Raw genomic sequence first — 13,483 nt, 5'->3', positions numbered from 1 at the left:
CCTATAATAGTGCATGATAATAAGTTATTATTTTAGTTTATTATGCATGATAATAAGTTATTTTTATACTTTATTATTGTATGATAATACGTTATTTTTTTACTTTATTATGCATGATAATAAATTTCTTTTTTACTTTATTACGTATGATAAGAAGTAATTTTTTTACTTTATTATGCATGATAATAGGTTATTTTTTACTTTATTATGCATGATAATAATTTATTTTTTACTTATTATGTATCATAAGTTATTGTTATACTTTATTATGTATGATAATAAGTTATTTTTTTCTTTATTATGTATGATAATAAGTTTTTTTTTACTTTATTATGCATGATAATAAGTTATTTTTACTTTATTATGCAAGATAAGTTATTTTTTCACTTTACTATGCATGATAATACGTTTTTTTTACTTTATATTGCATGATAAATTGTTTTTTACTTTATTATGCATGATAATAGGTTTTTTTTACTTTATTATGCATGATAATAAGTTATTTTTATATTTTATTATGTATGATAATAAGTTAAATTTTTACGTTATTACGTATGATAATAAGTTATTTTTTTACTTTATTATGCATGATAATAAGTTATTTTTCACTTTATTATGCATTATAATAAGTTATTTTTTTCACTTTATTATGCATGATAATAAGTTTTTTTACTTTATTATGCACGATAATACGTTTTTTTACTTTATATTGCATGATAAGTTGTTTTTTTTACTTTATTATGCATGATAATAAGTTTTTTATTCTTTATTATGTATGATAATAAGTTATTTTTTTTTACTTTATTTTTGATGATGATAAGTTATTTTTTTACTTTATTATGCATGATAATAGGTTATTTTTTTACTTTATTACGTATGATAAGTTATTTTTATACTTTATTATGTATGATAAGTTATTTTTATACTTAATTATGTATGATAATCACTGTGTCCATCAGCAACACCACACACACATATGAAATATTAATCATGAGTCAGTGTATCACAACACTGTAAACTACAGCCTCCATGATGATCATGTGCTTCTCTGACCGTGTCGACGAAACATTGACATTATTAGATTATTGTTTAAAAGACAGAATTCTCCTGTGGTTGTTGTTCAGTGACACAGACGCTGATGTTCACAGATGTTCACTGACGTTCACAGATGTCTGGTGTGTGTGTTCAGTTGTCGTCTCTCCGTGTCGCACACACAACAACATGAGGCTCACTCTTAAAATCAGGGAAGCAAAGATCTGCAGACCTGACACTGACAAACATTCAGTATAAACTTCAGTAACAGTGTTTCCTATGATATTGATGTTGTAAAGTGAGAGCTGTGGTGCAGTGAGTGTGAGCTGCTGGATGAACGTGGACCAGGAGATGTCAGCTGTCGTCTTGCCTCAGAGCAAGGACTTGAGGCTTATTTCCACTGGCTCTACTCGCCTCGGCACGACACGGTTTAGGTTCATACTCAAATCAACACATCCATTATTACAAGTCTGTATGTCTACTTCCACACACACACACATCTGAATCAAATCAATCAAAAAACAATATTTTAGAGACGCCCCCAAAGTCTCACAAATCATGTTTCCACGGGAGCTCATGTCTCATGTCAGGGGCTGAGACCCCCCTGAGACTGTGACTGTGTGTTACTGTAGGCTCATCATCACTGTAGACACTCTCTGCTACTGTAGACACTCTCTGTACTGTAGACACTCTCTGTTACTGTAGACACTCTCTGTTACTGTAGACACTCTGTACTGTAGACACTCTCTGTTACTGTAGACACTCTGTACTGTAGACAGACAGCACTCTCTGTTACTGTAGGCACTCTCTGTAATCTAGACACTCTGTACTGTACTGTAGCTGTTACTGTAGACACTCTCTGTTACTGTAGACACTCTCTGTTACTTATTATTACAAGTCTGTACGTCTACTTCCACACACACACACATCTGAATCAAATCAATCAAAAAACAATATTTTAGAGACGCCCCCAAAGTCTCACAAATCATGTTTCCACGGGAGCTCATGTCTCATGTCAGGGGCTGAGACCCCCCTGAGACTGTGACTGTGTGTTACTGTAGGCTCATCATCACTGTAGACACTGTATTGTAGACACTCTCTGTTACTGCAGGCACTCTCAGTACTGTAGACACTCTGTACCAGACACTCTCTGCTGCTGTAGACACTCTGTTGCTGTGACATTCTCTGTTACTGACACTCTGGTACTGTAGACACTCTGTTGCTGTAGACACCTCTGTACTGTAGACACTCTCTGCACTGTGACCTGTTACTGTAGACACCTGTTACTGCAGACACCTTGCACTGAAGACACTCTGTTACTGCAGCATTCTCTGTTACTGCAGACACTCTCAAGTCACTGGAGACAATCTCCGTAATGTAGACACCTCTGTTACTGCAGACACTCTCTGTAATGGTAGACACTCTCTGTTACTGTAGACACTCTCTGTACTGTAGACACTCTCTGTACTGTAGACACTCTCCTGTAATGTAGACACCTTCTGTACTGTGTGACACCTCTGGTACTGTACCTCTGTAATCCAGACACCTGTACTGTAGACCACTCCCTTGCTCTGCAGACACCTCTGGCTGTTGCAGACACCTCTGCCACTGCAGACACACCTCTGCTGCCTGTAGACACCTGTTACCGTAGACACTCTCTGTACTGTAGACACTCTCTGTTACCAGACTCTGTACCGTAGACACCGTACTGTAGACACTCTGTACCGTAGACACTGTACTGTAGACACTCTCAATAGACACCTCTGCCACTGTAGGAACTCTGTAATCTAGGACACACTCTGTACTGTAGACACCTCTGTATTGTAGACACTCTCTGTTACTGTAGGCACTCTCTGTACTGTAGACACTCTGTACTGTAGACACTCTGCTGCTGCAGACACTCTGTTGCTGTGGACATTCTCTGTTACTGTAGACTCTGTACTGTAGACACCTATTGCTGTAGACACTCTGTACTGTAGACACTCTCAGACACTGTTACCAGCAGACACTCTGTTACTGTAGACACTCTCTGTACTGAAGACACTCTGTTACCAGACACTCTCTGTTAATGCAGAGACACTCTCTGTTACTGGAGACAATCTCTGTAATGTAGACACTCTCTGTTACTGTAGACACTCTCTGTAATGTAGACACTCTGTTACTGTAGACACTCTCTGTACTGTAGACACTCTCTGTACTGTAGACACTCTCTGTTACTGTAGACACTCTCTGTACTGTAGACACTCTCTGGTACTGTAGACACTCTCTGTTACTGTCGTCTAACTGATGATATTAAGTTAGTTAAGTTAAGTTTTTATTAATCCCCTTAGGGAAAGTATTCCTCTGCATTTTGACCCATCCTAGAAGTAGGAGCAGTGGGCTGCCACACTGAGTGGCGCCCGGGGAGCATTGGGGGTTGGGTACCTTGCTCAGGGGTACCCCAGCCCTTTTTGGCCGGGTGGGGATTTGAACCGGCGACCCTCCGGTTACAAGTCAAGTTCCCTTTCCCCTTGGCCACAGGCTGCCCATATCATTGTGATTAACAGCTGTTTTGTTATTTATTTAAGTGATGAAGAAAATAAAGACTGAAATGACCTTTGATGACCTTTGTGCTCCGCCTACCACACATGTTCAGACGATCTCATGTTCAAGGGACACTCACTCACTCAGTCACTCAGTCACTCACACACTCACACACTCATTCACTCACTCGTTCACTCACTCACTCACTCACTCACTCTGTGGCTGTGTGTATCTCTGTGTTTCTGTGTGTGTGTGCGTGAGTGTGTGAGTGTGTGTGTGCGTGAGTGTGTGTGTGTGTGCGTGCCCCACAGATATGTATGATGTGTGTCTGCGTGTGTTCTCGTTGTTTCGCAACCGGATCTCATGAATATGAATGAGTGGGCGTGTCCTGCTGTGTATATAGAAGCGGAGTTTCCTCGCGGACTCAGAGTTAAAGATGTCTCCGTTGCTGCTGCTCGTACTCGGCCTCGTGTTCCTGCTGCTCCTGATGATCCGGACGAGGACCAGGACCAGGTGAGTGTCTGGCCACCATACACACACACACACACACTGCACGCGACCTCAATCACGTCCGCTGCACAGACTCACAGTCTGTTCGAAAGAGCAGCTGCATCACTTCCTGTTTATACTTTGTTCAGTTTTTTCAAATGATGAAGACATGAATGACAACATTATTATTGATGCTTCCTTAAAGAACAACACGGAAGTGCAGGAAGAGAACTCTATTAGTTACATTTTCAGCTCTGACTTTTATAGCTTGTCTGACGCGTTCACTGAAAAACGAGCTGCGTCAGCTTCTTCTTTACGATCATCAATAATTCATTTATCTTCATTAACTTAATGAACTTCATTAAGTTAATGACTGACACAGCTGTGAATGGCAGCAGCTTCATCATCAGATCTTTCAATTGAACCCAAAGTGTATGTCTGTCTCTCTGTCCGTCTGTCTGTGTCTGTCTCTCTGCCTGTCTCTGTCTGTGTCTCTGTCTGTCTCTGTCCGTCTGTCTGTCTGTTGTTTTTCTCAGGGCAGTTTAACTTCTTTACGTTGTCATGACTGATACAACAACAGTTCATTTATTTGTGTTTCTTTGACAAACACACAAACTCCAGATACAACAACAGTTAGTTTATTTGTGTCTCTTTGACAAACACACAAACTCTAGGCTACAACTGTCCAAAACCATGATTCACACTGTCATCATTTTAACACAGTCTGTCTTTGACATGAAAACATGAACAGTTCAGCCTTTACATGTGAAGGTGTTCTGTGAGTCAGTGATATCACATAACAAACCATACCCACAAAACCTGAAAAAGTCAGCATGCTCCTGAAGTCAACTGTGTTAACCACTGTGTTGTTATAGTACTGTAAAAATCAATGTCTTCAAATCTTAGTAACGTCTTATTTTGATAACCGGAAGTGATCTTACTCGGTATCAATCTAGCGCTGACATTCTCAGTCGACTCCCAGCATTCACCGTAAGTTTGACAACACGGGCGCATGGATGTGAAGACGAATGACGGCTCACCTGACCGCAGTTTGTGGCTTCAGAGGAACCCTCTTAGAACACAAATGTCCATTTTTTTTTACGTTTTTTTCATTGTACATACAAAAAAATGGAAACAGTGCCCCCTTTTCCTTTTTTAATTTTTTGTTTCTCATTTATTAATATGACGGCAGACAGACCGGAAGCAGAAGTGGCATGTAACAACCTCAAAATAAAAGTAGTGTGCTAACTCATTATCATGCATAATAAAGTAAAACATTACTTATTATCTTACACAATAAAGTAAAGCATTTACTTATTATCATGCATAATAAAGTAAAAAATAACTTATTATCATACATAATAAAGTAAAAAATTAACTTATTATCATGTGTAATAAAGTAAAAATGTAACTTATTATCATGCATAATAAAGTAAAAAAAACCTTATACATAATTAAGTAAAAAAATAACAAAATAACTCATTATCATGCATAATAAAGTAAAACATTAACTTCTTATCATGCATAATAAAGTAAAAAAAACAACTTATTATCTTACATAATAAAGTAAAACATTTACTTATTATCATGCATAATAAAGTAAAACATTTACTTATTATCATGCATAATAAAGTAAATAATTACTTATTATCTTACATAATAAAGTAAAACATTTACTTATTATCATGCATAATAAAGTAAAAAATAACTTATTATCATGCATAATAAAGTAAAAAATAACTTAAGATCATACATAATAAAGTAAAAAATTAACTTATTATCATGCGTAATAAACTAAAAATATAACTTGTTATCATGCATAATTATTATCATGCATAAATAATAGTAAAAAAATAACAAAATAACTCATTATCATGCATAATAAAGTAAAAAATTAACTTCTTATCATGCATAATAAAGTAAAAAAATTACTTATTATCTTACATAATAAAGTAAAACATTTACTTATTATCATGCATAATAAAGTAAAAAATAACTTATTATCATACATAATAAAGTAAAAAAAAAAGAAAACTCACTGTAGTCTAGATTCATAGGTACACCCAGCCTCACTTTCAACATAACACACACTTGTGTTCTAAAATGGCCATTAAATGATATGAAAACAATATAAAACATCTTTCAAAAAGAGAAAAAAAAGATGGCTGTTGCTCTCGTTTATTTTGTTTAAATGGATAAAGGTTAATGTTCAGCTGTCAGAAATGAAAGGCTGGCCTCATCTCTTGTATTCCTCACAGCTCTCCATTAAAACAACCTCCATTGACATGAGCGTGCACAGAGCACAAAGCTCAGAGCTGGACAATAACACCAGTTAACTCTGTTGAGCCTCCCTCAGGTCTACTCTTCATGTAATAACTATGCCCCCTTGTGGCCAAACATCAGCATTCTCATTTTCAATGATTTTTAATACTATTATTGTGATTTGAAGCCGTGCGTGATGGGGACCTCCAGTGGCAGGACAGTGTGCATTCACACACTCGGCTAAACTAATTATAATAATGATAATTATGTATCACGTTCTCCCAAAACAACCAGCTGTTATAGTTTCACTTGACTAAAATAAATGTCAACCATACATGGCTGTAGAAAGAGAACGGTAGCCTATAATAGTGATGATGATAATGATAATAAGTTATTTTTTTACTTTATTATGCATGATAATAAGTTATTATTTTACTGTATTATGTATGATAATACGTTATTTTTTTACTTTATTATGCATGATAATAAGTAATTTTTTACTTTATTATGACAGACAGACGACTTTATTGATCCCTTTGGGAGGTTCGCTCGGGGAAATTAACACATAATGTATGATAATAAGTTCTTTTTTTAACTTTTTTATGCATGATAATAAGTTATCTTTTTACTTTATTATGCATGATAATAAATAATTTTTTCACTTTATTATGCACCATAATAAGTTGTTTTTTTAACTTTATTATGCATGATAATTAGTTAATTTTATATTTTATTATGCATGATAATAAGTTATTTTTTTTCTTTTTATGCATGATAATAACTTATTTTTATATTTTATTGTGCATGATAATAAGTTATTTTTATACTTTACTATGTATGATAATAGGTTATTTTTTTACTTTTTTATGCATAATAATAAGTTATTATTATACTTTATTATGTATGATAATAAGGTATTTTTTACTTTATTATGTATGATAATAAGTTATTTTTTTACTTTTTATGCATGATAATAAGTTATTTTATACTTTATTATGCATGATAATAAGTTATTTTATACTTTATTATGTATGATAATAAGTTATTTGTTTTACTTTTTTATGCATGATAATACGTTATTTTTATACTTTATTATGCATGATAATAAGTTATTTTTATACTTTATTATGTATGATAATAAGTTATTTGTTTTACTTTTTTATGCATGATAATACGTTATTTTTATACTTTATTATGTATGATAATAAGTTTTTTACTTTTTTATGCATGATAATAAGTTGTTTTTTTAACCTTATGCATGATAATAAGTTATTTTTATACTTTATTATGTATGATAATAAGTTGGTTTTTTAACCTTATGCATGATAATAAGTTATTTTTATACTTTATTATGCATGATAATAAGTTGGTTTTTTAACTTTATTATGCATAATAATAAGTTCTTTTTTTTACTTTATTATGCTTGATAATAAGTTATTTTTATACTTTATTATATACTTTAGCACGCTACTTTTATTTTGAGGTTGTTACATGCCACTTCCACTTACGGTCTGTCAGCCGTCATATTAATAAATGAGAAACAAAAAACGAAAAAAGGAATTGGCAAAAAACAAATTTGGGCCGTTAATTATTTTATTTCGTTTTTTGATGTTGAGAGCAAAATCTGTTTTTCTGTATTTGATTTAAAACGGAAAAAGGAAAAGGGGGCGGTGTTTCCATTTTTTCGTATTTTGGTTTTGACAGAAAACGGATTATACTTTAGTACCCTGACCATATGCTATATATGTATGATTTACATATATTTTTATGGTTTATTGTCCTTTCCACAGTTTCACATTATATACAATAGTTAAAGTGAATAACACACCGATTAACTACTGTTACAATAATATGCAGATATATTTGAATAGGTACATTATGTTGAGCTGTACTTTGTGTTTGTCCTTTTTTCAGATCATTATTGTTTTCCATATTTTAGTCAACTAGCTAATGTTGTGATTGCATGCGGACTCATTTTTTTGCATGTAATCAATGTTCAAACTTATATTCTACACTATTTCTCTACTTCTCATGTCCAGGTTTGTATCACGCAGCAGGCAGCTGTGTGATAATGAGTGATAAATAAACACTCTCGAATCTTAAATCCTTTCTCCAGTATCCTTCTTAACAGCAATGCACTGCATATTTATCATTTATTTATTCAAGGCTCCAGAATATAAAGGGATATTGCTCAGTATAGTGGTGTTATTAAGGGCTTGCGTGTTTGTTTTTACATCAATGGGGTGAGTTGGCACAGTATCTACATGCGGATTATAGTGGACCAGTCTGGACCAAGTCCAGGGCCAAATATTTGTCCCAGTACACCCCTGGTCTCAGAAATGAATGTTCATCATATTTAACCAGAAACTGGCTGCAGTCTGGTGTCATTATGTGACAGTACCAGACTAATTATGATTATGGGATTATGTTAACAAATGTGTGTCGTGTGTTTGTCTCAGGGTCCTGAGACATTCTGTCTCTGTCTGTGTCTCTGTGTGTCTGTGTGTCTGTCTGTCTGTCACAGTTTTAAAGGTTCCTCTCTCTGCTGTTTTTCTTGGGGCATTTTAACTTCTTTACGTTGTCATGATGGTAAATATGACAACAATCCATTTATTTGTGTTTGTCAAACAAACACACAAACTCTCCTGCAGAGAACGAGAGGATCAGATCACTTCTCAAAGACTGGTTCTCCAAATAATCAGCTGTTGCCTTCATGTCCTTGTGGGTGTGTTGTATACTGGAGTTCAGGTCCCACATGAGCAGGTTCTGCTGCAGGAGATCACATGTCTGTGCGAGCTGATAAAATCCTCATCACTTCTCCCCTCTGGTGACATAATGGAACCTTTAAATGTTTAAAAGTCAACGTCCTGTTGTTGTTGTGGAGCTGAATATTCTTCAGATTATTCTGAATTTAATCTGGTGCTCGAGTCTGTAAACCACACCAAACCTCACACAGTGGTTTCCTCTCACGTGGGTTTCAGACGTGCTGGTGAACCACCGTTGATTGACAGCTGGATCCCGTTCTTGGGAAAAGCTCTGGAATATCGAGCAGATTCCCGGAAGTTTCTGGAAGAAAATTATAGAAAACATGGAGACGCGTTCACGGTGCATCTCGCCGGTGAGTCTTTAAACTGATGGATGGATGGATTGATTGATTGATTGATGGATTGATGGACTGTGCTCTCCCTGCAGGTCGGTACATCACCTTCGTCATGAATCCTTTACTGTATCCGTACGTCATTAAACAAGACTCTCAGCTGGATTTCCACGAATTCTCCGACCAGATTTCTTCGTTCGCGTTCGGGTACACGCCGCTGTCTCACTGTGACATTCCCGGCCTGGAGGATGAGATTCAGCGAGGCTTCCAGTTACTGAAGGGAGAAAACCTGGACTCCACGTTAGAGGCCGTGAGCGCCAACCTCATGCAGGTGCTGCGGCAGGACCACCTGGGGGCGGGCAGCTGGAGGACCTCCAATTTATACGAGTTCTGCGACTCCATCATGTTCGAAACCATCGCCCTCACAATGTTCGGGAAGCCGCCAGGCGCCAGTTACCGTGGCGACATCCAGGCTTTGAGAGAAGACTTCCACAAGTTTGACGACATGTTTCCGCTGCTGGTGGCGCGCGTTCCTGTGAGGCTGCTGGGAAAAACCAAAGCCATCCGCGACAAGTTCCATAAGTACTTCCTGCCGCAGAGGATGAAGGCGTGGTCCAACGGCATGCGCTTCACGCAGACTCGAATGGAGCTGTTTGACGGCTGTGACTCCATGAAGGACACAGACAAAGCAGGTACAGTGAGGACTACACTATCCACAATCCCCAGCTGCTCCTGTTGGGGCACGAATGAAAATAGTTCAGTTCCCTGAGAGTGTTTTTACAAAATACAAGTGAACATGAGTGGATTCAAAAGATGAGTTCACAGAATTGTTCAGTGTTTCCTGCATGAGCACAGTCCCTGAATTAAAATACCACTGAACGTCTGACACTGAACGTCTGACACTGAACTAAAATACCACTGAATGTCTGACACTGAACTGAAATACCACTGAACATCTGACACTGAACTGAAATACCACTGAACGTCTGACACTGAACTAAAATACCACTGAACGCCTGACACTGAACTGACACTGAACTGAAATACCACTGAACGCACTGAACAAATAACACTGAACTAAAATAACACTGAACTAAAATAACACTGAACATCTGACACTGAACTGAAATACCACTGAATGTCTGACACTGAACTGAAATACCACTGAACGTCTGACAGTGAATACCTGACAGTGAACGCCTGATGCTGAACGCCTGATGCTGAACGCCTGACGCTGAACGCCTGGCGCTGAACGCCTGGCGCTGAACGCCTGGCGCTGAACGCCTGGCGCTGAACGCCTGGCGCTGAACGCCTGGCGCTGAACGCCTGGCGCTGAGTGCCTGACACCGAGTGCCTGACACCGAGTGCCTGACACCGAGTGCCTGACACAGACCATCTGACACTGAGCACCTGACACTGAACTGAAATACCACTGAACGTGTTTATATTGACATGTTTTCAGGACGTTTTGTCTCATCTGCAGGTGGATGCTGTTGGCTTTGATCCTTGTAATGGACGTCACGCTCACGTTAGCCACTGTTAGGTCGTCCCTCGCTGTCGTTGCTGTTTATGTCATTCATGTCTCAGGATGTGAACAGCGCCTTCTTCTGTTTGTCCTCAGCTCATCACTTTGCCATGATGTGGGCGTCTGTGGCGAACACCATCCCCGCCATCTTCTGGAACTTGTACGGCGTGATGAGTGACCCGTCGGCGATGGCGGCTATTCGTGAGGAGATGCGTGACGTTCTGGGACTGAGTGAAGACCAAGTCAACAGACCTGACACTGACCTGACACTGACCAGAGAACAGCTGGACAAACTCGTCTGTATGGGTACGTGACGTTCACTGTCGCGCACACACACACACACACACATTAACCATAGGTCTGACCCCGCCCCCACAGAGAGCACCATCTCTGAGAGTCTCCGTCTGTCCACGTCCTCTGTCACCCTGCGTCTGGCTACTGAAGACACCAAGATTCAGCTGGACGAGCGTCGCTGGTTTAACGTGAGGAAAGGAGACATGGTCGCGATGTTCCCTCAGACTCTGCACATGGACCCCGAGGTTTATGGCGATCCTGAGGTACAATCAATCACCGATCAATCAGTCACCGATCAATCAGTCACCGATCACGTCTTTCTCTCACTGTTAGACTGCAGTTTGTAAACTACTCACTCTCCCCCCCACACACACGCACACACACACACACACTGCTGAGTTCTAATGAATGATTTTAATGAATTCAACTTTTAAAATATTTCATTTAGACTTAACTCAGTGACACAAGTGCTGGTTCTCAGCAGCAGGGGGCACTCACAGCTCAGTCAGCATTTTTAAAAATGTTGATAACTAAAAATATGTTTGACAGGAAGTGAGGTAACGTTCATATCCAGATATAATGTGAAGTACGTAAGTAAACAGTCTGAATGTGTTGTTGTTGTTGTTTGTATCAGACGTACAAGTTTGACCGCTTCGTTAAAGACGGTAAAAAGAAGACGGACTTCTACAAAGGCGGTCAGAAGCTGAAGTACTTCCTGTTGCCGTTTGGTTACGGCTCGTCACGATGTCCGGGTCAGTACATGGCCACGTACCTGATGAAGCTGCTGCTCTGTGTGCTGCTGCTGCACTTTGACTTCCTGGTGGACCCGGGTCAGTCCACGCCGCCTCTGGACACCAGCAGAGCCGGTCTGGGGACGCTGCCACCCAGCAGCGACATCAGCTTCCGATACAGGCTGAGGACACGCCCACCTCACTGATGTGTGTGTGTGTGTGTGTGTGTGTGTGTGTGTGTGTGTGTGTGTGTGTGTGTGTGTGTGTGTGTGTGTGTGTGTGTGTGTGTGTGTGTGTGTGTGTGGCCTTTTCCCAAACGACACTTCGCCGGGAAAAGGAAGTGAGCGTTACCGTGGTGACTTGTGACAGCAGTATATATATATAATATAAACAAATCCATGAAACACAATCTCAGCACAAAGACTTTAATTTGTAGTGAAGAATGCAGAGAATCAACTATACATCCCATAATAACCACAGGAGAGGAGGAGCTGAGGGAAGGAGAGTTAGAGGGGGAGGAGCTAAGGGAAGGAGAGTTAAAGGAGGAGCTGAGGGAAGGAGAGAGGAGGAGCTGAGGAGGAGCTGAGGGAAGGAGAGTTAGAGGGGAGGAGCTGAGGGAAGGAGAGAGGGAGGAGGAGCTGAGGGAAGGAGAGTTAGAGGGGAGGAGCTGAGGGAAGGAGAGTTAGAGGGGAGGGGCTGAGGGAAGGAGAGTTAGAGGGGGAGGAGAGTTAGAGGAGGAGGAGCCGAGGGAAGGAGAGTAAGAGGAGGAGGAGCTGAGGGAAGGAGCGTTTAAGTAGAAATAACAATATAATAATAAAGACATTTAAGACGTTATTATCTGAACTCATGTCTGCTTTGTTTGTGAAGACGGATCAATTAGTGTGTTTATCAAATACTTAATGAATTTAATAATGATTTTTGATTTAAAAGAAACACTTCCTGTCAGTGACACCACTTCCTGTTTCACTGGAGAAGAAAACATCCCTTTTTAAAATGTTTTTGTTTTTTTATGTGAAAACATTTCATTCTTTATTTCTGTCAAATATGTTCTAAACTTAGCTTAGCCTAGCTTAAGCGCTAGCCTAGCATAAGCATTAACCTAGCATAAGCGTTAGCCTAGCTTAAGCATGTACAGTCATATTTATCATAATTAGTTTTGTTAAAACTTTTTCTAACAGTTTATATTAACAATAATAATAATAATAATAACTGTTTGTTTGTTGTATAGACAGGAACAGAAAATCGCGGCCACACAGAAACAACGCTTTAAAGGAGACATATTATACCCTATTTCCCCAATTAAAATAGTTCCCTGGTGTCCTAATGAACATGTCAGTGACATGCTTTGGTCAAAATACCATAAGGATGAAGCACCATAGCAGTTCAATAACCCTGCTAAACCCGCCCCTTTCAGAACGCTCTGTTTTGTGCATGGTCTCTTTACATGCAAATGAGACACAGGCAAACACACACCCACTTCTTCCAGGGGGTTTCTGATTTGTCCTTGTTACAGCGCTCACTCGCTCAGCT

At 38.7% G+C, this 13,483-nt stretch overlaps 1 protein-coding gene across 1 annotated transcript; it reads left to right on the top strand.

Moving 5' to 3' along the window:
* Positions 1 to 3,933: 3,933 nt before the first annotated feature.
* LOC122761320 (cytochrome P450 7B1) lies at positions 3,934 to 12,481 on the top strand. The gene is made up of 6 exons (XM_044016512.1): positions 3,934 to 4,068; positions 9,288 to 9,424; positions 9,499 to 10,095; positions 11,025 to 11,234; positions 11,307 to 11,485; positions 11,857 to 12,481. Exons 1-6 carry the CDS (start codon positions 3,992 to 3,994, stop codon positions 12,157 to 12,159), a joined length of 1,503 nt encoding a protein of 500 aa, XP_043872447.1. The 5' UTR covers positions 3,934 to 3,991; the 3' UTR covers positions 12,160 to 12,481.
* Positions 12,482 to 13,483: the final 1,002 nt, after the last annotated feature.

Source organism: Solea senegalensis, unplaced genomic scaffold (genome assembly GCF_019176455.1).
Source record: "Solea senegalensis isolate Sse05_10M unplaced genomic scaffold, IFAPA_SoseM_1 scf7180000014572, whole genome shotgun sequence".
NCBI lineage: Eukaryota > Metazoa > Chordata > Actinopteri > Pleuronectiformes > Soleidae > Solea > Solea senegalensis.
This window is presented reverse-complemented; position numbering and strand designations above follow the sequence as displayed.